Source organism: Apodemus sylvaticus, chromosome 4, assembly GCF_947179515.1.
Source record: "Apodemus sylvaticus chromosome 4, mApoSyl1.1, whole genome shotgun sequence".
Classification (NCBI taxonomy): domain Eukaryota; kingdom Metazoa; phylum Chordata; class Mammalia; order Rodentia; family Muridae; genus Apodemus; species Apodemus sylvaticus.
The window spans coordinates 140,021,022-140,047,515 of NC_067475.1; the positions used below are offsets into that span (position 1 = coordinate 140,021,022).

At 42.2% G+C, this 26,494-nt stretch overlaps 1 protein-coding gene across 8 annotated transcripts in view; it reads right to left on the bottom strand.

Annotated features, from left to right (window-relative positions):
* Positions 1 to 1,926: 1,926 nt before the first annotated feature.
* The window catches only part of Phc3 (polyhomeotic homolog 3), a 71,770-nt gene continuing 47,202 nt past the window's right edge, over positions 1,927 to 26,494 (bottom strand). For 7 of the 8 annotated variants that reach the window (XM_052180689.1, XM_052180688.1, XM_052180685.1 and 4 more), the window contains 5 exons: positions 23,542 to 23,701; positions 16,472 to 16,586; positions 15,069 to 15,201; positions 14,746 to 14,977; positions 1,927 to 9,855 (listed from right to left, as the gene is read on the bottom strand). In XM_052180689.1, the coding sequence (XP_052036649.1) occupies positions 9,701 to 9,855; positions 14,746 to 14,977; positions 15,069 to 15,201; positions 16,472 to 16,586; positions 23,542 to 23,701 (795 nt within the window). In that variant the 3' untranslated portion in view covers positions 1,927 to 9,700. Of the gene's footprint in view, positions 9,856 to 14,745; positions 14,978 to 15,068; positions 15,202 to 16,471; positions 16,587 to 23,541; positions 23,702 to 26,494 lie in introns of those variants that run through there. The other variant, XM_052180691.1, reaches the window with a different exon arrangement.

Genomic DNA, 26,494 nt, shown 5'->3' on the forward strand with positions numbered 1-26,494 from the left:
TCAAAAATGTCTCCACATGTTCCCGACGCTCCTCTGGGCACAACTCCTGACCACACTCCCCAGTTTAAAGCAAACCCACCCGAGGGAGGTGCGGTGATCCAGACTGATCTGAACATATTTTATGAGTTAAGCTACATAGCTATCTTGGCTGCTATTTACAAATCCTAGCACGTGTTGCAAGACCACCCCTAGCATTCCTAAAATTAGTAGTTTTTAGGCTGAAGGTATCGCTTGGTCGCTTGTTGGTCTGCTTACGAGCATTCACAAAGCCCCAGCACCACAGAGACGGAGTCCAGTAGCACATGCCTAGAATCCTGCACTTGGGAGGTGTAAGCAGGAAAACCAAAAATTCAGTTATCATTGGTTACCTTGAGGTCAGCTTGGGCTACATGGGATCATCCAGTCCCTTCTCCCCCAAGATGACTTACCTTTTAACATCACAATTCACACGTATCCATTTATGTATGTACTTAGGTGTAACATAGATTTACAGTTTTAAAAAGTAGTTGTGACCTATCAAGTTCATGATCTGCAAATGGATGAGATCCTAAAACCAGTGCCGTGGAGCAGCAGTGTGGTACCGGCTGGTCTGTGTCTGCGTGCCTGGCACTGTGGAAGCATTTGCATGTGGTGACTCTGCTGGGTTCTGGGTTCTTACTCTTGCAGGTAAGAAAACTAAAGCATCCAAGTTAAGCAGCCTATCCCAGCTCACCAAACCCTAGCGTCGGAGTCCTGCTCTTTCCACTCTCCCACACCACTGGCTTTTTGTATTTGCTTTTTACTTAAATCATCCAGTGTCGATGAACATCTTAAGGAATTGAGGTCCTGTTTCCTTGAGCATTACCAGTTTTCAGGTTAGCACCAAACCCCTAGAGAGACAAGTTAGCCATGCTCCTGGATAATCAGGAATTCTCTCAGGGAGCTGCAAACACAGGTAAAGCATTCCTGGTCTAAAATGCTTTTGGATAAGGGATAATCAATATTGTCCAAAAATGTAGGTCTCAGACATTCCATATGACACCTAGTGAGAGAAACCTAACCCCAGCCATTCTAATAAAAAACGGTACTAGGAGCCCGGAGAGATGGCTCAGCGGGTAAAGGCACCTACTGCTCTTCTAAAGGTCCTGAGTTCAAATCCCAGCACCCACATGGTGGCTCACAACCATCTATAAGGAGATCTAGATGCCCTCTTCTGGTGTCTGAAGTGTAGTTACATATGATAAATAAATAAATCTTTAAAAAAAAAAAAACGATACTAGGACAACAATGTGGTAAAATAAACTAGGAGACTCTCTGGGGTGTCAAGTGTCATTTGCTAATACAGAGGGCATTCTGGCTGTCAACACACCAGGCTTTTAGTAGGAGTTTTTTAAAGCTACCTTTAGATATAAAACCTAGGAAATGATTGACCTGATTGGAGTCATATTCTCTATGTCCAGTGCGGCCTCAAGGAGACACTGGAAGGAAGGAAGCTTAATCTTTAGGCTGAGAGGTACAGTATTTAAAATGTTTAAAAATTAGGTCTTAATTTTTACAAAGGAATAAAAAAGTATATATTATGGTGTTTTTAAAATGCAAATAGATACAACTATATTCAAAGCCAGCCCACCTGATGTGTGAGGCAAGCCCTCCGCTGACAGACAGACAGACAGGCTCAACAGACATACTCTAGGTTGCAGAGGGAGGGCAGTGCTTCTGCGGTTCAGACGGCTGAAGCTGGCCCTTTATTCACTGTGTACAACTCCTTCTCCACGGGTTTTTGACTTCCAAATGGCCACAACATGAGAATAAAACATACTTAGCTATACTGAACTTAATATACTCTTTGTAGGTTAGATAGCAAGAAATGTATAGCCAGGTAGGTCAGCCCTCCATTACGGTCTTTATTAGATTTCCCCGTCTCTCAAAAGCTTAAAGAAACAAAAATTCAATAACCAGTCAGGCTTTTATTTGTAAAGAACTGAAGTTACAACTGGTCTACAATATATTATTGTAATATAAACAACATAAATAAAAGATCCTGTAGGCCCACCGCTAGCCGTCCGCCCAGACCCACTCGAAGCCATGTTACAATACTCTATGTGAGAGTGTGCAGGTAACAAAGGTGCAATCCAAGCAAGGTTAAGCAGCAGAGGATAAGGTGCTTCCATTAGCAGTTACATCGCCAGCAAACATCTGATGCGCCTTTATTTCACGGACTAGACACACAGAGGAAGTCTGAAATTCACACACATGCTACTTAATATGAAAGTGCTTTCTCTTTTCTTAAAAAAATACATCAAATGAACACTTTTTACATAGATAATGGTGTGCTCTTATAATGTAAAGTTAACTTCATTTTCAGGTTATACATTGTAAAACTGTAGCTATGGATGCCAGTCTAGGAACTCTATGCTAAGGGTGCTAGAACTCTATCGTTTCCTGTGAGGAGGTCTCTAATACAACATCCAATGTAAGACACATCTATTATAACCCTAACGTTTGCTTTCTCTAAGATTAAAACATGTTTTCTTTCCCCCTTGGTGATGCTTTTTTCCTTGATGAATCATCTCTTGAGATTTTTTTTTTATTACTATAAAACTTTGATTTTAGAACAATGGTCAAAACCAAAAGGAAGATTTCTAAAAATGTGCTTAAAATATTAAAAAAACAGTTAATCCCAGCAGCCTGCCTGTGTAAAACACATTTTAAGTGGTAAAAAGGCAAAGCATTCTAACCAAATTAAAGAGGTTCAAGATCAGCCCCCCTCCCCCCAGTGCATGACTGTCTGTAATGGACAAGCCTCATTTATAGCACAATCCCTGCACTTCCCAAGAATTTCTGAATTTTGAATTTTAATCCCCTACTGTACAAACCAAGACCCATCTTCTGAATGAGGTCAGAAGATGGCAGTCAATTCCATCAATGTGGGAATCATACACAAAAATTACACTCTGTATCCTTAGCTGAATTCTTAAGGTCTAAGAATACAGACACAAGAACAGCATTTATGCAACAGAGATCTAAACAGCACAGGATATTTTACAACTTAGGTATATTTTAAAAACTTAAAAAACACCTTAAAAGTAACCAGAATTGTGGGACAATTTACAAAGATCTGATTAGTAGGCTATTTAGATTATTATAACTTACAAAAACTTTAATTTGAAAGCATCTATTATATATTGTAATTTAACACTTTATTTGGGCATTTCCCCACTTTAAAAACCTATAGCTATGATAAAGTTTTCAAAATATATTTTTATATCTTTATAGAGAATGTGAGTAGCAACTGATGTTAGCATTTAAAGCAAGAGTTACAACCCGATTCCCAGAACCGCAGAGCGACACAGGAATTCACCCCATTAAAGTGACTTTTACTCCATCTCCACTCCTTAAATACCTGCCAGCACAAGCAGGGCCTGCTTTTAGAGGTGGTGGTGGCTTTTGAGACAGGGTTTCTCTATGTAGCCTGGCTGTCCTGGAACTTAACTCTGTAGACCAGGCTGGCCTTGAACTCACAGAGATCTGCCTGCTTCTGCCTCCCAAGTCTGGGATTAAAGGCGTGAGCCACCAACCAGCTAGGAACTGCCTTCTGTCACCAGTTGCATCTTGCGATGCAGTGCAGCAGACCCTTTCTGGGTCTCCCCTGTGTTTGCGGGGTGGCTGTCTCTAGCACACTACCATACAGCCAGCACTATGGAGAAAGCAGCGGTAGAAGCCTCCTGTCAGCCTCATTTCAGATGATTCTGTTTTGGAAAACTGCTCCACTATCAAAATGGATGTAAACTTTTGCAACTAAAAATGCACAATGATTCCATATCGGCTTCTTGCACCCTGCCACCCACAGACCACATACAGGAACGGTCCTCGCAGTGCCTGTCACAACTGTCTCACAGTTGGTCAGGGCAGGCAGTTTTACTGTTGTCATATGGTCCCCAGGTGGAAAGGATGTGAGTGGTGATGTGACATAGGCCTCAGACGTTATTAAACCCCTGTTCCCAGGGAGCGGGGCATTACTGGTTAATTAATTACCATTAACTACTGGATGTAATTACAGCTATGCTGAAGCAGCACTGAGTTTGTTTGGGAAGACTTTACTTGCTCTTCTCTTGGTCGTATATCCCACACATGAGCCAAGTGTCCAGGCAGTTCACAAGTGGCCGAGTAAGCACATGGGCACTGATAACCCCTGTCACTCAGCCAGCCCAGTGGTAATCCCACATAGGTAGCTCAGCACTGTGACTTTAAAGCTCGGAGAGAAGGTTTCTTCAAAAATGATTTTTAAAAAATCAGCCTATTTAGTAGTGCAGGTATCACACTGTACGTTGAAATGAGATTAAAAGCCAAACAGCTGCCCATGTGTCACAGGGCTGCCGGCCATCTGGAGTAACCTCGCCGGTTCCTCTCCACTCAGCACAGTAATGCAGCAAGTGCATTTATGGGTCACTACTGAAGAAAAGTTGTAATTTGCTCACTTTTTAACACTACCAAAACATTTAACACAAGCATTATGTATAAGGATTTAAACACTGTACATATTTAGCTTCGTTGAGGCAAGATTAAAAAAGTCCCTTCCTCCTTCAGTGGGTTCATGTTTCCTTCAGTGATGTTCTAATCTCCACTACTCGTCCACCACTGTCAGAGAAAGGTTCACAAAACACTGATGGATTCCATTAAGCCAAAAAGCAATAGGTACTATGAATATCTAAGATGATGACTGGAACTAAGTTAGACAGTATGAAGGACTTAACTACATCCCTCTTACATTTCATTAAGACCATGCCATGCTAGCTAGCATAATGATGTTTTACATTTATACTGATTTTTAATTAAAATCCATTCATTACATACTACTTTAAATTTTCTCATTCTATAGATTTATGCCCAATATCAGGACTATCAGAGACAGCAGTGGGTTTACACTTGAAAACCTTCAGAAAGTCCTCTGCCTACAATATAAAGTGTAATATAGAAGCTAGTTTTATGCCTAACATTATATTCAAATTGTATTTGTAAATAAAATAAAATGTCCATAAGCTATCAAAGGAGAAAGAAAGTAAAACCCTTGTGGGAATCTTCCCCTCAGGGGTGGCACTTGGCAGGGCGTGCGCGGACGACTGCTGCAGAGCAGCTGCGCAGCACTGAGGGCTGCGGCTCCTAATGGGTTTCTCTAGAACATGATGTAATAACTATAGATAAACTCACATCTTATAACTTTCAAAAAGAACAAAAAAGAAAGTTTTCTCTTAGTATAATGTCAAGCAGACATAACTCTAAAACTGCATGTCCCACTGATAAGGCCTTAACCATTTCAGGCCACTTTTTTAAATGTCAATATCATTTCAATATTTTTAATTGGAAAGCAGCTTTTATTTCAACTGTAAACTATATGGCAATTATTTTATAACCTAATACCAGAAATATCTTCCCAGAGAATTCCTCAAGGGGTTGGTTCAATGAGTTAAAGTTAAATTTGAATAACAAAGCACATTTACTCTTCCTAGCACTTATTTGTACTCATTGAAACTCAAAGCCCATCCTTGAGATGAAATAAAATACTCTGAATGAGTGCTAAGATCAGTACTGCTGAGTGTGAGTAAAACAGCTCGTGTCCCAAGTCACTCTGCGTTCCATCAAGAAGACAGCAGGCTGTGCCTCCTGGAGTCCTCCAGTCAGGAGGAGCTGCAGCTGCAGTCAGCAGCACTCAGAATGCAACGCCACATGATCCTGCAGTGCCTTCCTTCCCTAGGACTGGCTCGAGACTGAGCCTGCTGCCATATCTGACTCTATTCTGGCCACTCAATAATAACCAACTCCTACATTTTTACAGATTCTCTCCCTCTGATTCTCATCTTCAAAAATCCAGGATTACTCAACTCGGGTCCCAGTGGCACTATGAATATCAACACTCCTCAGAGCAGGCTCAGGGGATAAAGAGAAATAACTAATCTGATTACAACCAAATCTTGACTATTTAAAACCACAGGGGCTAGGTTTGGCATGATGGCACAGATTTTAAGTTCTAGCACTTGAAAGTCAGAGGACCACAATTCCATGTTAGTCTGGGCAAACAAGAAAAAATGCAGTGTGCAGTCTCAGGTGGAGCGCGAGGCCCTGGCTCAGCCCCGAGTGCAACAAACAAACCAACTAACACACCTTGTCCAACCATCGGTCACTACGGATCACCATCGCGCTAAAATGCCGTCGTTTAGCTAGCAATATCATCTTCCTGTTACTTACTCTACCCTCCCCCAAATAACCTTCAAGGAACAAGTCACACAGACATATGGTACAAAAGAAACTAGGAAACTATCTGCATAGATGGATAAGACTTTGACTGAAATACAACTGGGGACGTTATAAAGGTCCACCCCATTACAACAGCCTGAAGATCTCCACGCCAGGATGCTACCCAACCCCAAGTAAAGAACTAAGAAGAAGGTCTGTGGCCTTCATTGGAGGTGGGGCTGGAGGTACACGGGCTCAGTGCAGGGAGGGAGGTGAGGCCATCCCATGGCAGCCAACAGTACCTGTCAGCAGCATGGTGCTGGTGTTCCTGAAGTCTTCAAACCACAACATCTAGCCTGCCTCTCTGGTTGAGAATATGTCTGAAATGCTCTACCAGCCAGAATTTCATAACCTGGACATAACTGCTGAGACGCACAACCTAACAAGCTTGTGAGAAAATGAGTCCTGTGAAAGATTTCAATCCAAGATTTGTGTTTATAAATAGATACGTGACTAAATTTTGCACTTAGTATATGAAGACTGACTGTGAATAGTTATTCAAAGGCATGGTAACATTGCAGTCTCACACACCAGTCTCCCAACACAAGAAACAAGAGGAAAGCAGCAGGGTTCCTAAAACACAGACATCCCTTCATTTATTCAGGGATAAATAACCTGGAATTGCAACCTCCAGCGCGTGCGCAGAGGTGCATCAGCGGTGCGCTGACGGCCTGGCGGGGGGAGGGCCATCTGCTGTGCCCCCCTCTCCAGCTCCTTCACTAACACGCCCTCCTCTGGCTCTGGCCTCTTTACTCCCAGGTGACATCCTTAACCCAGACTTCACAGTTCTGCCAAAGCCACTATGCTCACCATCCACTGTCACTGCAGGCGTCAGGTGACTGCCTGCTGTGTCACAGTTCCATGCAAAGCCTCTAAGTACAAAGTAACTTTTACAAGCAGGTGTTTGTTTTCCTAAGAACAGAGAACTTAAAACAAATAACGTGAAAAGTGTATCCTACAATGGTTGAGGGGTTTCGGCAAGTTCAGGAAGCAACAATAGGAAGAAGCCAGGCTCCCTTCCTGCTTGTCACTTGTTTGCCCTCCAAGAGCCTTCCTAAGTGCTTAGTAATAGGAAAGGGAAGGAAGCCACATCCTCTGTCTAGGTCACATGTCCCCATTACACGTAACTGAAAGAAGTGCCTGCAGCAATGGGAGAACTACCAAACACCAAATGAGCCACTTTTAAATAAAATAACCCACTTCTAAGAAAAAAGTATATTTGCTAGTTAAATTTAAGTGCAGACAGCAGAAGAGCTAGCGTACTTCTAAGATAAAGGGCGAGAAGGCGCCCTCCAAGAGAAGCCCCTCAAGTAAGCTGTTTCCAGGTGCTGAAGAACAGTGCTAGGCACAGGGGTTCCTCATAAGCACACGATGGGCTGGTTTTAGTACAAGTGCAGAGTTAATGCCTTAAAGGCTATAGGTAAGCATTTGTAGGAGGGAAGCATTATTGCTGGAGGTCTATTCTGGACAATCCCGTATTAACTGGATTACTACGCCAGTTTTAATTCCAGAGGAAACGCGCCTTCGTGCCTCCTTCATTCTAGCAGGCAATCTCTGAGTGCTGTATAGCCACCCTTTGTTAGGAGAATGAGGAACATCCATGACAACTCTGTTATGATGACTCGGTGCTAATAAATGCAGATGAAGGTAGAGTACTTGCCTTCCTTGAAACGTGAATAACCAAATGTGATACAAAGAAATATGTAACGCAGCCTAAACTACTGTAGTCTGAAACAGGAGCCTCAGCTACTTACACATTCTGAGTCTACACAGGACTACTAGTGAACAACTCTTAAAACTACTACACCAACAATCTCACAGAGCATACATTCAAACAAGAGGCAGCTAAAGATTAAAAAAATTATCCGCTATATTTCTGTATAAAAATAACCAACATTTTCTAATGTACACAAAGCCAAAAGATAAATTTATCTGTGATGTCTTTGTGACATCTTTTAGTCTTCTACAACAGTCTCTGGAAGGCGCTGTAAAGATGCCTGCGCTCGGACTCGTGCTGTCCCTCCCGTCTGCCAAGGGTGTGCACACGCCCCCTTCAATGGCTCAGACCCTCGAGCACGTAGCAAAGACAAGAAAAGCAACAAAATCATCAAACCTTTTGATGCCCAGCACTACAAAGATTTCAGGGCATCCACATGAAAATTTGGCTTAATGTCCTAACAGAAAACTGTTGAATAAAAACTTTTGATTGAGAGAAATCACTTTAAGTACTTCGTGGGAAGAATCCACAGCCTCAGTAAGGGAGAAAGAAACCTGCATTCTGGCCAGACTCAGCAGGGTTGCTTGACGGAGGCTCCGAGGCATGACAGCATCTTCGTCAGTGCACAGGACAGAGTCAGGAAGAGGTGACCACGGGCCAGGGCCGCACCACAGTCACTTGATCTGTGAGTTAGCCTAGTTTTATAGCCCAAGTTTATACATTTCCTTTCCTTTCTAGTATACGGTAAAATGAAAACCTACTTCTGCGGCAGGCACTCTGGTGCCATTGGCTACTCCTTCCCTGCAGGCATGTCCTCCTCCTCATGGCCGCCATCTTGTAAGCACGTCCCTGCAGGTGAAAGGACCCGCACACAGCTCTTTGTCCACCCAGGCTTCTCAGCCGTGGCACCACTGGCATCTATAGCACATCATTCCTGGTGGCAGAGGGACATCCTCTGTGCTGTAGGATATTCAGCAACATCTCTGCTGGCTGCCACACCTCAGTTCCTATAATCCTCACCAAAACTCAACCCCAAGCTGTGGCAACCAGAATGTGTCTAGGTACTGCCAAGTGTCACCAGGAGGACAAGTTCTCCACTGAGAACTATTGCTCTTAATGTACCAACCAGGAGGAAACCTGTCAGTCATGCAAGCTGGGTAAAGACTAGACTAGAGGCTCTCAGGACTTCAGAAATACTGCCTGTGCTGAAACACAATCCCTTTTCACAGCCAAAGCATTGGTCTGGAAGATTTGCTGTTTAAAACAGACTGATATTTCATTGCATTCAATTCTGTCAATGGGCTCCTAAATTATCTATATCTCTATGACAACATTTAGAAAACTAACAGGGTAGAAAAAATGTATAAGAAAAGAGAATTAAAGGAGGGGAAGTGTAAATCAATAATTATTTTTAAAAGGATTTTTTATATTAATGATAAACATTACCTTTAAAAAATTATCTAGTATAACATGTTCCTTTGAAAAATATGGGCCTCTGTAACAAGTCTTTCAGTGTAGCATTTAACTGGTAAAATTAACATCACCAATGTTCGCTAATTATGAAAACGTATGAGGAGTTAGGACATCTGAAGAGAAACGGTCTTATGGCGGCCATTGGCGGTGGTCCCAATGCACTTGGCCTTCCCCATCAGGCTGGCATCCTCCGTCCACAGAGGCAGAGGGCTGGACTGAGAAGCAGCAGCCTCCCTCCTGTTAAGAGTCCTTCAGAGAGTTGATGCGCGCACAGATCTTGAGGGCAGGGCCCAGCTTCATGTTCATTGCACTCATGAGATGGTCTTCTTTTAGCAAAAGCAGGGCCTGTCCATCAATCTCCTGGGCCCTGAACTCATCTGCAACGTCCTGGCAGCCTGGAATTCACGAGAAGACAGAGTTACACACAATTAGATGGAGGTCTGTTGTCACGGAGTGACAGCTTGCAACAGAGGCTGAGAAGCCAATGTGCTTCAAGGCCTGGGGTTCACCCTTGAAGAAGTTAAAACCCAACAGTTTGCTTGGTTGTCCTGCTCTAAAAACATTACTCAAATAATAGCAAGAGGGGCCAGGCGACATCATATCTCATGCAAAAGAACTGCATTCCTCGGCTTTACCCCTCGGGGGCCATCTCTGCGGAGCATCGTTCCACAGACAGGAACAAAATGTTTGCTATAAATAATAATCTGGATATATTCTCTCTCCCTTGAGACCGCACTTTCATTCCCACCACACCATCTCTGGTGTGCATGACCTCAGGCATATCTAAAGCACTCTCCCCGGTCCTCAGCACTGCCGCACTGACATGCACCGCGCTGCTCAACTTACAATGCCCACCCCAAAGCTTAGTATCACTAGACTCAGCTCTATTTTATAACAGTCTGTGCAGCCCGGGGTGGTCTGTGCTCTTAAATGTATTATCCTGTTTCCCAGTATGTGCTGGGCTTACAGGAAAGCACCAGAACCCCCCCCCCACACCCCTGCTGAACAGAACCCCCACATACACCCCTGCTGAACAGAACCCACACACACACCCATGCTGTACAGAAAACACACACCCCTGCTGTACAGAACCCCCATACACACCCCTGCTGAACAGAAAACACACACACCTGCTGTACAGAACCCCACACACCCCTGCTGTACAGAACACACACACACACACACACACACACACACACACACACACACCTGCTGTACAGAACACACACACACACCCCTGCTGTACAGAACACATATACACACACACACACACACACCCCTGCTGTGTAGCTGGGGCGGAGCCCAGAGCCCTGGGGATGGCAGGCGCATGCTCTACTCCTCAGCACTTTTCCACATCTCCAGCACTCCTCGCCTTGATGGTTGGTAAGAAAACAAGTTGTCACTGGAATGACAAAGCTGCAGGGTATTCTCCTGCAAGTAAACGGGGCATAGCTCTCGGCCTAGAGCAGGCTCTCACTACTGAACCTTGACTGCTTCTCCTGTCTACCACATCCGTGCACAGCTACCTCACCCAGTCACTTCCCTATCACGGCAAAGAAACCTCACAGTTAGGTAAGGAACTACCGATCCCAAAGAAGGGATAATGCAAGAACGTGACCGCTTCCTCACAAACGGTAAAGTTATAAAAGTTAGCTTAAGAACAGCACCTAACAGCTTGAAAGCCTTTTTCGTTTTGTTTTGTTTTTGTAATAGTCAAATCAGTATTCCAAAGGAATCCCAGGAATCAGATGAGGAGAAAGAGAAGCGGCTAACCTGTACCCTGGAATACAGCAGCCTTCCCAGGGTGAGTCTCCGTCCCATTGTGAACTCACCCTCTGGCTGTGTTAAGATAACAAGGCTGACCCTCTAACCCAGGAGCACCCTGGAGCACTGCAGTATGGCACACATATGATGACATAGGATAAAGGAAGAAAGGAGAAGCTGAAGAAATGTAAGGCTTATGGAGACACCGTGTGGCACTCGCTCTGTCACTCTGGAGAGCATCCTGTGGCTGTGCTCCCGTGTGGCCAGCACTTTCCTCCTCAGTGTCCCTCAGTGACCCCCTTCTGTTTTCTCACTACTTCTGGCACAGCAGCTTTTCAGTGTCTCTATTCTGGTAATTTCTCAGACTTTCAATAATTTATATGTCAAAATCCTGTGTAAAATGTATATGGCTTTGCCCATGTACCACACATAAGAAACCATATAGATGAAACAGGATTACTCACCATTAAAAAAGCCCCTTTTCTTTTCCCAGAGGTAGCTCTCAATAAAACTGACTAATCTTGCATCTAGTTGTGACTTCATCCTTCTTTTATGGAAGAACTAACACTCTTCTCTCCAGCCTTATTTATAAGAACCCAGGAAAGGAAAGAAGAGAGAGAGAGAAAGGCCAGGACTTCCTTAGACTCAGAAGTCAGGAGGAGGAGTAGTAAGGGCCACAAGGGCCACGTCTGCGATAGCAGGAGGCGCTGCCCTTGACGAGATACCCAGCATGCTCTCTGATTCCTCCTGACTGAGATTCCTTTTCAGATGTAGACAGCAAGAAAATTAGCAAAATATGTCTAAAGTGTATTGGGAAACAGCATGATTAAATAGTATATACGTCACTGCCATATTTTTAGATCCTTGTTTCTCAAGTCAAGCACAAAAAGTACGAAGCAGGAGGCAGCTCGGCCGCACTGCTCGCCCCGACCAGGGCTACCTTGGCCTTCTCACCTGGATTCTCCAGTGTCCACAATCACTTCTCCCACGGAGAAATCCAAATCAAAACATTTTATGTGCAAACTGACTTCCCTAAAGCTGCATAAAAGACACCAAGTGCCCCTCAATACAGCAGAGTAATCACATCCCCAAAGACAGCACACAGCCTTCCTTTAAAGGGTAATTCCTCCTTGGCATGCTAACAGAGAAGTCAAATCTACGGATCCACAGATCAATACAGAAGGGCAGCTCACTGAAGGGTGCTGAAGAAGATGACCTGCAACTAACTGTTGACGTCAGAAGTGTTCCTGTGGAGATGTTAACGCACACAGCACTTCAGACTTTTTATGCTCCCTTTCACTCTTGTAACAGCACTGAGATGCGGGTTTGCTGCTTGGAAGCGCTAACATAGTCCCAAAGGGGTGTTAACATGATACACCAAGATATCAGAAACCCAGTGGTAATGCAGGTGCCCTGATTACAAAAAAAGCAAATCCTATCGGGAAGAAACATGTAAGAGATCAGAAAATGGATAAACTAGTTCCTACTGAGAAAAGCGTGCAAAGAGACTACTGAGGAAAAAGAAATAACCCTGAAGATGCTCAGAAAGTTATTTATAAATGTCAGAGGCAGAAAGAAAAGTAAACACATTTTTCTGATGTAAGATTTACCTTAAGCTATAGAGCATTAGTCTGAGGAAAATGTTTAGAAAGGTAATAACAGACTTCACAAATAGGATGATTTGGTCTATCAAAGCAATTCAGAAATACTTCTATTTTGTCAGCAATAAATAAGTAGAGCCAATCAAATCTGTCTCTTTGTAATGATATATTATGTTCTTAAATGCAGGTGACCTCCGTAAGCCAAGAAGGTCCAGTTTTGGGAGTGGGTGTTGAACTCCAATGAAGGAAGAACAAGACAAGGTCCAGAGACTCTTCTGATGGAATGCAGAGGCCAGGTAGGCGCAAGCATCTGGGTGCTAGGAACTCCATGAAGAACAGCCCTGAAGGGACACAGCTCAGCAAGAAGGGCACACGTCTGGGACATCTAACTGCATTAGGTCTAAAACAGCTCACCTTCTCAAAGGAAAGACATCTCTGCCCCCGTCAGAGCCCAGGCTCCCAAGCCGGAGGAAGGAGACATCTCTGCCCCCGTCAGAGCCCAGGCTCCCAAGCCCAAGGAAGGAGACTAACAAGGAGGCCAGTGCAGAGCCTCGGGCGACCAGTTCACCTCAGGACCGCTGTGCTGGTCTGAAACTAAAGTTTGGTTGTGTTTCCTTAAATATTAAAACACTCATCAGCGAAGGTTCACACACACACCCCCACACCCCCACCCCCGACCCTCACCACGAGACCGAGTCTGGAGTCTAAACATACTGTCGGCTCTTAACATACGCCTTGGTTTTCTTACGCAGGTGCTTACAAATTTACATGAAACATTCTTTCTTTAAACGATTCTTTCTTCCTTCCTATAAACAGGACTGTTTAAAATAGGGTAAAAGTTTGGTTTCTTTTTAGGAAACTATCTTCACTGTAATGCTGAGCGTGCCGTACACTTTCCTATTCTCTTTTTGGTATATCTCACACCAGCTTGAGCTTCCTTTTACTTCAAGCAACAGGTTTTGGGTTTGTTAAAAATTAGCATTTAGAAAAGCTATGATACAATAATAAAATTTCAGAGTTCAGTAAGTGAGGTAAAATTTATAGTGGCAGTTTTTAAACTATTATTTCTAGATGTTTTCCTTCCACTCTAAGATGGCTTCTAAAACATTGGTTACTTTCACAGAAGACAGCGACCTCTCAATAGTTAGCTTAATTTAAAATCACTTTAAAAGTGTCTGATGAATAACCCAAGTGAGATGCCTTTAAGTCAACTCACAACAACACCAGAATGAATGGCTTTAAAATCTCATTTTCTAGGTACATAATACCAGTGTTTTACAAAATAAAAGAAAACAAACAAACAAAAAACAGGGTCCTAACACACACTGCAAACCAAGGCCCCATCTTCTCTGGCGGCCAACCCCTAGAGGAGTGTAGATACAAATAAACCGTTGCTTAAAGAAAAAGGAAGCTCAAGCTGGTGAGAGATGGCTCAGCGGGTAAGCGCACAGCGACCCTGCATGTGCTCAGCATTAGAGTGAAGACAGCTTTCCAAAAAGAAACCAAAGTTTTACTCTATTCTATAGTAAAGATTAGCTTTCAAACAAATGCACAATACAGCCTTCCTTGTCTCCGTTTCAAAAGGGGCCAGCTGAGGAATACACCAGCAACACAGCAAAGGGAGAGGGCAGGTGCCGGCTGGCTTCACACTGCTGACCGCCTGAGAGTCAGGCAGAGAAGACAGCACCTAACACCCGCCTGCGAGGCGCCCCAGAAGAAGCAGGCCTAGTCAGTCCTTATTCATTTTAGAGTATGAAAGAATGAGAAAGAGGAGGACGATCGCATTTCAAAAGCAAACGCCATTTAATTTCACATGCACTGTTTCTCTAGCCTTTGCTGCCAAAGGTGTGGATATATTTAACATCATTTTCCTGTGAAGGCACAAGAAAAACATCCAGGCTCGAGTGGTGAGCTACATACCCGGCAAGGAGTGGATGAAGGCCCAGACGTCGTCCACCGTCCATATGGAGGGCTCCGTCTGGGCGGCAGGGAGCAAGGCACTGTTCTCAGGCATCTTCCTAATCCTCACATCTCGAAGCTCTCGCTCTCTCTCCCGCTCGCTCTGCCTGCGCAGACGGGTCGTCATAGCAGAGGGCACAGGATCTTCATGAGAGGCCAAGTCTTCTTCTGCAGATGGATAAGTAATTGGAAGCTGGAAAATGCAGTACAAGTAAAATACAGCATTGCACTTCCCTTGCATTTCTGAAAAGGACATTGTACATTGAAGCAAGCTTTCTACAGACCTGCCTAAGGATATGTTCTCTTGCTGTCCCTTCAGGGCCACTTGGACGACGGCCCCGATGGCCAAGACTTTGATTATCAGGCTTACGATTCCAACGACTAAGTGCAAATTTTTTAGAACAGCTAACGTTGTACCTAAGAAATCCAAGAAAGAAAAATTTAGCAATATATGGGGCAGTCCATAGTATTTAACTGTAACTTTAAAGTACAACTGTGACACAGTAAGTACTAGATACTTATTATCTAGTACTAGTACCTCAAACAGAACACCCATCTTATTGAATGGATTTACTTATACTTCAGGTCAAAATGGCTTCTGTGTATATCATAAAATATCCCTCAACATAATACTAGACATCTCTAACAAGGTAATGATATTTTCTCCTGATTATACAAGAATAATGAGAAACCTGAAAAATGCAGAAGACAATTTACAAAGCAAGAAAGTTCATCGTTCCAGAAAAGATACTTTATAATAAATAGTTTGAATGCTTAAACTATTTTTCAAGTAATAAATTTAGAGTTTTGTTTTGTCTTATTCTTTTTAGTGTATGTGGAAGGGAGTAGGCAGATGTGCACTGCAGATACAGTAGCACACATGTGTGCAGACAGGGTTTGGTCCTCAGCACACAGTGGAGGCTCACAAGCATCTGAAACCCCCATAGCAGGGTCCAGTGTCCTCTCTTCTGCCTTCTACATCAGGCACACACGGTGCACAGACATTCTTGGAGGCAAAACACTCACACACATTAATTTTGTTATTGATAACTATTCTAGAATAGTACAAGTAATTCTGCTCACCTATGTTTTATGAACATATCGTATTTATTTGGAGAATATAAATTTCAAAATAATCAACCTAAACACATCCGGGTCTTCCAAAAGATCATCAGGTATTCCCAACTGCTAGGCTATCTCTCCAGCCCCCGTTAATCTTTATAGACTAGTATTCTATCTGGGTATGCTGATACCCATGCTATGATCCCAGCACCTGAGAGGCAGAAGCTAAAGGATCACACAGTGCTGGAGACTAGCCTGGCCCACATAAGTCCAGACCAGGCAGGGCTCTACAGCAAGAGCCTACACAGAAATAATTTTAATTAATAATTAGTAATTAAGAACTACAAGACTAAAATTCTATGACATACTAATCACGCTATAGGATTCTCTACACCATATCCTTGCACCAGATGACAGCTGCATTTAGGAGTTATAGGAGATTATGAAACAGCATTATTATAGAGCTTATTCTGTAGCAAATTCTAGCAATGACAGAGCAGAGCAGACTGCTACAGATGGCACCTGGCCTTCTGTGTCATCAGACCTCACTCTTACCAATGCTCAACTGTAACCTGTCTTGACTTTCTGTAGAAATTACTAAGCAAATCCAAGCACATCAACATACCTTTTGGCACATGACATAGTACAGAATCGTTTAGACCGTAAAAATTCATTAGGATATCCCATTTTTCCACAGAATTCACACTTGAGTAACTCGCTATCCATTTCTTCCAATGTCTCTAAAAAAGGAGGGAAAAGGCCAAACGTTTATTTGAGTGTGTCAAAATTTCCCTCAGCCTCTAGTTCTAGTTATGTAACACAGTCAGACCAATAGGTGTTCACTTTTTTTGATTCCAGAGCTATTGGCTAGGCTCTTATTAATTCCTTGCTTCTACATAAATATACATACATACATACATATATATATAAGTATATTTATACAACTAAGTATAAATTAGTTTTGCCAAGAGTGCGGCATGTCTAAACTGTGCAAACAACAATGTCTGATTCAAAATCACTGAGAAATGAAGGTAAGTACCATACACCCACCGCACACTAGAAGGGGCATTTCAGAATACAGGATATAACTTTGGTACTCTATGCTCTGAAGATTTACGGCAGGGAAACCCTTTAAATTCCTAATGGAGAGGAGTGTGGCTTCCGAGTGGAGAAATTTATGTTTATTTAACTAAGGGACCTGTGGCATATAACCAATTTACAAAAGTTCCTTTTAATATTAAATACAATTAATTCTGCTTTTAAATCTCAAACAGACTTATAAGTCCAACTACTGATGTGTTTCCTACGGTGTTCCCTACTAAGTAAGACTCCAGCCCAGTCCCAACCCTCCCCTGCACTCACTCCTGCCCAGTCCCAACCCTCCCCTGCACTCCTATCTCCTGCTTCAGGAACAGCACCTAAGCAAACAGCTCAATCTGCATGACCTTTCCTGAAGACCTTAAGCTAGTGGAGAAACAGCTGACTCTGGCAGGGCGCTAAGTACATCACCATCTTTACAGGGCAGGAAGTAGCCTTCTAGGTTTGTATTTTGTATGTGGTGCAGGGAATCAGACTTAGGGCTTCTCACATCCTATGCAAGTGGCCTATATCTTCAGCTCAGGAATGGCCTTTTAAAGGAAACTCTCTACCTTGGTATGTACATATGCAAGGATCACTGATTTAGTTACAGTGTGTATACAACTGTAAAAAGCAAAATAAAAATTGCCTCTTTCACGGGGTCCCAGTTGTGGGGCTATTGTCAGAAGGTAGTTTCTGGGGAACGAGAGTCCTTTTTTCCTCAGGTCTGTGGCCCCTGAAATTGGCACATGCCCCAGTGGACCCCAAACCCATGTACATACTGGTAGGGCTAACTGAGCTCAGTGGGGGCGGGGCACAAAGCTGGGGGAAGGGAACGATGGGGAAGCTGTCTGGGAAAGCTGAAAGGGAGCACCGGGAGTGCATTTAATCAAAACTCACTTATACATGTATGATATTATGAAAGAACAAATTTAAATATAGATTCTAAAAAATAAAATATTCTGCCCCTTCCAAAAACCGAGAGATGGCTTGAACAAAGTTGCTTCTAAGTCCTAACCTTCACATCTGCGCTTGCACCTGAACAGATTTGGAAAGCCTGGACCAGAGGCAGACTCGCTCCACCACTACCACTGACTGAACTATCGAGATACCATTCAGCAAGTCGCTCCAAGCTATGCTTCAGACTGTTAAAAATTAACACAAGTGTGTAAATACCTGATAGCATGCTACTACTGTTGCTGTTAAGAAAGGGAAGAAATCAAACAGAACAACATACCATCAAAGTGGGACACCAGCGTATTCCTCATAAAGAAGTAACACTTCGGAATGTCTACTCTAGCCCAGGCTGGTGGGGCAGGCCTGTAACCCCAGCTACATGAGAGGCTGAGGCAGGAAGACATCAAGTCAAGGCCTACCTGAGCAAGTTCATGAAACCCTAGCTCCTCGAATTAAACCACAAAAAGACTAGGGATATAACTAAGTCGTTAGCTACTTGCCTAGCACATGTAAGCCCCAGGTTCCAACCCCAATGCTGGTAGAGAATAATAATGCCTATCCTAATGTCTGGTATGTTTTTAACATCTGTGAGCAAAAACATAGAAAACCAAATACACTTAAGATAAACCTATCTAGGTTTAGCTAATAACAATGGGCTTCTACCTACAGACACCTGGTCATTCTTCACTTTCTCCCAGAGACGAATCCTAGAGTATGGCCACTCAGGATGACAACTACTTTCTGCCCTAGGTTAGCCGACTTCCGATCCCTGAGACATGTACGAAGAAATCCTGGCAAATCCAGACAGCACTTTCTCTGTCTCCCACTCCAGTGTGAGTTCGACTGTAAAGGTGGACCACACTGAAACTGCACTGATAGAAGGCATAGCTAGGACGCCCACCATCACCTAGCATCAGACTGAAGGGTGTGGGCTGTCAGAGAAATCAAAGCTGAGTCTCTAATGCAGTGGCCCACCCTGTATCATAATAATGCGACCCTCCAGGTTTTTGTGTAAGGAGTCCTGGCAGACTTGAAATCACAGGAGGATCAGCAGCAAAGAGGGGAAATTACCTGAAAACTATGATCAATGCAATGACTTACCAGGGACGATAACACACTATTTTGATAAATTATAAGCTGTTAGTTGGAAATTATGATTAAAGAACAAATCCAAATAAAACAACAGTAAATGCTTGTGCTCGTTAGTTCTTGTCAGCTTGACACAAAATTAAAGGTTTGGGCTACCTGATCCCTTTGAAGCCCTCGACATAATGGTTAAGTCCTAGGCATCAGACATAAGCCATAACACTGTTGGAGTTTGGTTTGTTTTAATCTGTTGCTATGTCCTGGTTCTTCCTTTTTAGAATAAAAAAGAAGATAGCTCATTTTAAATTTTATAAGAGCCCATAGTTGAGACTTTGGATGTCTGAAGTGTTGAAAAATTTAAAGACTGCAGGAGATTATACACAGTTGGACTATATTTTATACTATAATATTAACATGGGATCTTGGGGATGAACAAAAAAGAAAAGGTTACAATGAGATAAGTGTTTGTGTGAAGTTGCCAAGGAGTCAACTGTACTGTTTTTTGTTTGTTTGTTTGTTTTTGTTTTTTGTCAACTTGACAAAAACTAGAGTGATTTGGGAAGAAGGAATTCAAATGAGGAAGTGCCTCCATCTGTAGGACATTTTTTAAAGATTGATCTGGGAGGGCCAGCTCACTGTGGGCAGTGCCCCCCTCCTGGGTTTTATACATGAAAGAAAGCAGAGCAAGCTATGGGAGCGAGTCAGCAAGTGGTGTTCCTCAAGACCTCTACTCAGTTCCTGCCTCGGAACTTCCCTTGATAACAGAGTGATAACCTGAGAGGCCGCTAAACCTGCCAAGCTGGTTTTGGTCAGTGTTTTATCACAGTAACAGAGAAGCAAAGGTAGACAATCTTTTACAAAGGGATTTATACGTAACATGAATTGTAATAGTTTGTCTCCCTTAAAAATGAGTGTTTTTATACTAAAATTATATATATAATTTTATTATATATATAATTATATATAATATATATATTATTATATATATATAAACCAAAGCTACTAAACAAATGACCTCACCATTTTACTCTGTATCATACTGCATGAACACTGGTGTATACTGTAATAAAATAGCCTTGGGAAGTTAAAACTATCAAGTTCTCACAAATGTTAGCATTTTCTGTAATACTTCTCTGCTATGCAAAGTACGAACCATCTTTAGATCTTCCTGCCCCTCCTGTGGCATCCCAAAACTGTTAACTACTTTGATCTCTCCTTCCTCTTCACACTTTGACTACAGACATCAACCATATGCCAAAACTCTAAATACACCCAACAGAGAGATGACCAGCAAAATCTCAAAGCCCTTTCAGTTTCTGACAATTGACAAAAACCTTCAGTAAAGTCCCCTCAAGTCCTAGGACTCCATCTCAGGCCCTGCAGGCCCTGCCTCCAGCTGACCTCCATGGTTCCTCACTCATGCCCTTTGTGCACCTAATCAGAACTGGTTTCCTGTTAAATCTATGCTTGCTCATTGTTTCTTTTAAGGCAAAATGTAGTTCAGACCTCATCAATGTAAGGAATTCACCAAGCTGTAAATAACTTCAGCCAGTTCTGTGTTCTTACTGTCTGGACACTCACTGAAAATCGAACACTTGCTGCTCTGTAATTTCCTAGTTCCCAAGTAAACACAAAGCTCCCTAAGGGAGGGAGGCTGTCTCAGTCAGGGTTCCTATTCCTGCAGAGACATCATGATCAAGAAACAAGTTGAGGAGGAAAGGGTTCATTCACCTTACACTTCCACGTTGCTGTTCATCACCAAAGGAAGTCAGGAATGGAACTCAGGCGAGTCAGGAAGCAGGAGCTGATGCAGAGGCCATGGAGGGATGTTTCTTACTGGCTTGCTTCCCCTTCCTTGCTCAGCTTGCTTTCTTATAGAACCCAAGAATACCAGCCCAAAGGTGGCAGCACCCACAAGGGGCCCTCCCCACTTGATCACTAATTGAAAAAATGCCCCACAACTGGATCTCATGGAGGCACTTCCCCAACTGAAGCTCCTCTGTGCTAACCCCAGCCTGTGTCAGGTTGACACATGCCACCAGCCAGCACAGAGGGTGTGTTTTCACTTCTTCCTGTATGTGCCCTTCATGTGCCAGCAACTAGCACTGCCAGATATTGTCCATTATAAACCACAACTATCATGAAACATGTTATAAAAGTTCCCAGATTTCCATGTTCCTCTGGTGTGTTCACCAGGGTGATATGATAAACATGTTTTAGCACAGAACCTTCATTCACACATGTTTTACAGATAAGAGGAAGAAAAGAGAATACCTAAACATTCTTCTTTATTGTTTTTCATCTTAAATAAGTGTCCTCACAAATAATCTCATGTACAACTAAAAACACATATCTGAGAATTAAATGAAATTTAATCCTAACCATGAAAGTCACCACAGTGACCTTGTTTGGATCCTGATTTTAATCAAATAACTGTGACAGAGCATGCTCCAGGTACCTGGGAAAACTGAATATGGCTCAGGTATTATACCAAAGAATTAATTTTTCTATTTGTTTTAGAAAATACCTGCTTTTAAAATGTCCCGCTGTCTCGGTGAAATAAAATGACTATGATTCAGACAGAACAAAGGAGGAGGACTGAGGAGACAGTAGGCACGGGGAAGGGTGGGAGGGAGGGAAGCAAGGGGCACATGAGGTGAGCGTGGCCAAGCACTGCATGAGCCGTGTCACAAGGCTCAGCAGGTCGGCCTCTATGTGTATGTTTGCAACGTTTCATGGTTAACAACTTTTACATCAGAAAGAATCAAACTGAACTCAAAATAATAACCAAAAGCTAGTAAAAGTAAAATATTATACTATTATAGGCCTGGTTGTTCAAATAAGAAGTAAAATTGGTGAATACTTTGCAAAAGTTTATAAAATAGCAACTATGACAGGTGCTATCCTTTAAGTGCCAAAGGGAATGTGGGTATTTGCTTACCAACTCGACATTTTGCTAAACTTAATGTATAAAGACACACAATATAGTAACACAAACTCAATAAATAGCTGTAAAAGAATAAATTAATTTTAGACATACTAAGGGTAATTACTATGAGAAAGATGTTAATGAGTTCACTATTTTAAGTCCTGACTAAATACATCAAACAAAGCAACAGTAATTGTAGGACCATCAAAATGATCAAGAACAGTCTCTCATGAAGACCCTCCTACACAAGACAGCTAGTTTGTGTTGTTGGATGATTTTTTTAACCACATTCAGAACCTCATTAAAAACAAAACAAGAAACACAATCTAAGCATTTGCTGACTTTAAACAGGAAACTCAAGGTAGAGAGCATAATTTGTATCTACCTGAGTTTGCTTTCCCTCAGCCACTTTACCACTTATAAGGGACATTTAGTGTTAAAATATAGTCAGTTGAGGAGGAGTCTTTGACAGTAAGGAGATTAACAGGACTTTTCTCTTAAAACAGAAATTATCATCTGTTGACTGAAGAGACCATCCTTAATGTAACTGGAATATCTAGCTGGTTACAATAAGGACATTACTGTTGCAGGCTATTTGATCACACTGTGAAACTTGAGATTGTGAACTGGAAAAAGCTGTTTCTTGTGGTGTAGCTCAGCCCCAGCACACACTTTTAATCTAAGAACTTCCTGTAAACAAGAGCTAAATAGAGTCAAGATAGGTCAAGATGTGGAGCAAGTACTCAGTTAACGAAGAATGAACATAAGAAAGCCAAGGAAAAAAGACAAGACAAAAGAGGGTCTTTGAGTTGAAGGGTATTTAAGACAGCATGGAGGGAGAGGAGAAGGAGGAGGAGGAAGAAGAGGAGGAGGGGAAGGGGGAGAGGGAGGGGAGAGGGAAGAGGAAGAAGAGGAAGAGGAGGAGGAGGGAGAGAAGAGAAGGAGGAAGAAAAGAAAGAGGAAGAAGAGGAGGAGGAGGGGGAGGAGGGGGAGGAGAACGAGGGGTGTCCTTCTGGGACACTGGTGGAGCAGACCGTCAGCTGGGAGCTTTCCCTGCCTCTCTGAGCTAGTGGGCTTTCACCACAGCATCTGACTCCTGAGTCTTCATTTGGTAAATCAAACATTTGGGATTTTGTTTTAAAAACAACATTTTGGCACTCAATGTGGAGCTTGAACCCATGACCCTGAGATTAAGAGTCAATGCTCTATACAACCTACACATGTTTGTAAAAGAAACACCCCAAATCTGTCTCATATCACACATCACAGTAAGATTACGTCTAAAACCAAATACAGAGATGTTCCTTATTTTTAAGCAAATTCAATAAAATATTCATGTTACTTAGGTCTGCTTTTTAAAAGCAACAATTAGTTGTTTGACTCAAAAAATGTTGAAATACTTTCTCTCATGTATGATAGAACTTGCTCTACCTAGAATCACATCCCACCAATGTTGTTGGGTTTTTTGTTGTTGTTTAATTATAAGACTGGTTTGCTTGCCCGTTATTCTAGTCAAATACATACAGTGAGTATGTAAACAAATCTGAATTCTTTCCAAGTGAAAATCTACGGAGACTAAAAAGCGACATCCCATTTCAAGAAGTAAGAGCCTAGGTTGGATACAGGCTTTACTGAGGTGCACAAACCTTCAGCAATCATGTCTTCCATCTCTGTGTCAGAGGAGTTATCTGCATGCTTTGTGTTATTCTGTAGCTCTGGCTGAACACACACAGAGTTCACCACCTGATTATCCAAAAGAGGCCTCTTTTTCACAGGTTGTTCTATCAGCAATGATGAACGACTCACCTTTAAATGGAAAAGAGAATAAAAAATAATATATAAAAATAATTCAGAAATAAATGAGTTTAATTTTAAAATGACCCCTTTGGCATGAATGGTATCAGTGATATTTACTTACTCTGTGATCAGATCCAATCATTAAAGGGACCAATTATCCCTCAAGTAAAAGGTGGTCTATACACACACACTACTGCTAGCCAGTAGAATATATGCTGCAGGGTCTGTCCAACAGATTGTACTGCTGCTTTAGGCATGGAGCTTTAAAAAAGTCCTACTCTAATGACTCTTTGCATTAGGAATATTGAAAGAGGAGTGATCAGATTACCCGCAGCAAGAGAAAGCAAAGGTCCTACCCCTCAGTACATCTAGGAGTCGAAGGGGAAGCAGCTGCTGTTTGAACTGATTTATTTTGTAGTTCTAGGGATTGAATCCAAGGTCTTGCAATGAGCCATACCCTCATCTGTTGCCTTAGAATGTTTTTAAGATCGCTTCTCACATCATAGAGCCTCTTCCTCAGCCTCTGTCCAATGCTGGGTTTATACTCCCATACAACATCCTTGCCCAGCCTAATGTTTCTCTTTCTCCTAGTGCCTTGAACACACACGACTAGTTCTCTAGTTCACGGCTGTATCCACAGACATTTTGTAATTGGTGGTGAAGGTCAGGGATCAGTCATGCGTGTGCTGATACTTGACCTGCAACAAGACCTTCTCCCTGGTTCACATTGCCCCCAGACTTTTTTTCTTTATTGAATATTCTATATTTTTTCTGTATTAATTTATTTTGAAAGATAATCTTACTAAGTTATCCAGACTGGCCTTGAACCTGAAGTCCAATGTCAACAGCCTAAGTAACTAAGGTTACAGTCATGTGCCACCAAGCCCAACTTAAAATTTTAAAATTACTATTATTCTGATGATGATGTGTGTGGTTGGTGTGTGTGTGTGTGTGTGTGTGTGTGTATGCATGTGATATGTGAAGGGGAAAGCATGTACCATAGCTCACATGTGGACAGCAGGGAACAACTATATGAAGTATGCTGTTTCTACCTCTATGTGAGTTCCACAGACCAAACCCAGGTTGCCAAGTTAGCATGAAAATGGCTTTTACCTGCTGTGCCATCTTGGTGATGGCTTTTAAAAGTACAGGACACTGGACCAGAAAACAAATCCTCTTTGGCACATAAAAGTCAAAACACTAAGTGTACAGAACAACAAATGAATATTAAAAACTGCAAGGGAGAAAAAAAACCAAGTAACATATGAATGCAGACCTATTAGACTAACACCTGACTTCTCAATGGCAACTCTAAAAGCCAGAGGGTCTGGACAAAAAGGTTGCAAAGAACAAAGATGCCAACACAGTCTTCTATACCCAGCAAAACTTTCAATTACAATAGGTAGAGAAAATAAGACAACCCTTGATAAAACCAAATTTAAGCAATATCTCTCTATAAATCCAGCCCTACAGAAGGTTCTAGAAGAAGAATGCCCATCTAAAGTAGTTAAACCACACCCAGGAAAACACAAGGAATAAATTAGACTGGGGGCAATGTGAACCAGGGAGAAGGCTCATCTTGCAGGTCAAGTATCAGCACACACATGACTGATCCCTGACTTTCACCACCAATTACAAAATGTCCAGACCAGCAAACCAAAAGACACACACACACAGAGCAAAATAGCAGGAATCAACAAACACTGTTCATTGATAGCTCTCAATATCAAAGGTCTCAAATGTCATAATAAAAAAGACACAGACAAAATGGATTTGAAAACAGGACCTGCCCTTCTCTAGCTGTATCCTTGAAACGTGCCTTACTATCAGCAATAGACATCACCTCAGGGTAAAGCACAGAAATTACATTCGTGCAAATGGATGTAGAAAGTAGCATTTTACTATCTTACAAAATACTTCAAGCCAAAACTAGTCAGAAGAAATAGTGAAAAACACTATATAAACGAAGGAAAACTCCACCAAGAGGACATTTGCAGTTCTCAACGTCTATGCATGAAAATGAGGGCAAATAAGTTTATAAAAGAAACCCTACTACAGCTTAAATCAAGTATCGCCTGTCACACACTGAAGAGGGAGACTTCAATACTGCCATCATACAGTATCATCCAGACAAAAACTAAACACAGAAAACACGGGAGCTGACTTACACCATAGACCCAAGGGACCCAACAGATACTTATAGAACATTCCATCTAAACACAAAAGACTACATCTTTGTCTTAGCTCCTTATGGAACTTTCTCTGAAACTGGAGACATAGTCAGACATAAAGCAAGTCTTAACAGATACCAGAACATTTTAAAACTCCCTGCATCCTATCTGACCACTATAGACTAAAATGTGTCTACAATACAAAACAACAAGCAAAACACAGAGAGATCCGATAATAACAACTTAACAACACACCTGAAAGCTCTAGGGAAAAAAAAGCCACACCCCAAAGGAATAGACATAAAAAAATTAAACTCAGGGCTGAACTCAATAGAATATTAGCAAACAAACAAAAATTCCAAAAAGAAAAAAAAATAAATCAATGAAACAAAGAGTTGATTCTTTGCAAAAATGAGTAAAATTGGCAAAGCCTTATCCAAATTAACTCAAAGGTAGAAAAAGAAGTTCCAGTTTAACAAAGCAGAGATGAAAAGAGGGGCACACCACAGGCACCAGGGAAACCCAGAGGATCCTGAGGATGGCTTTAAAAACCTGTACTCCATCAAATAGACGGATAATTTTCTTGATACATACCATTTACCAAAGTTAAATAAGTATGAGATAAGCAATT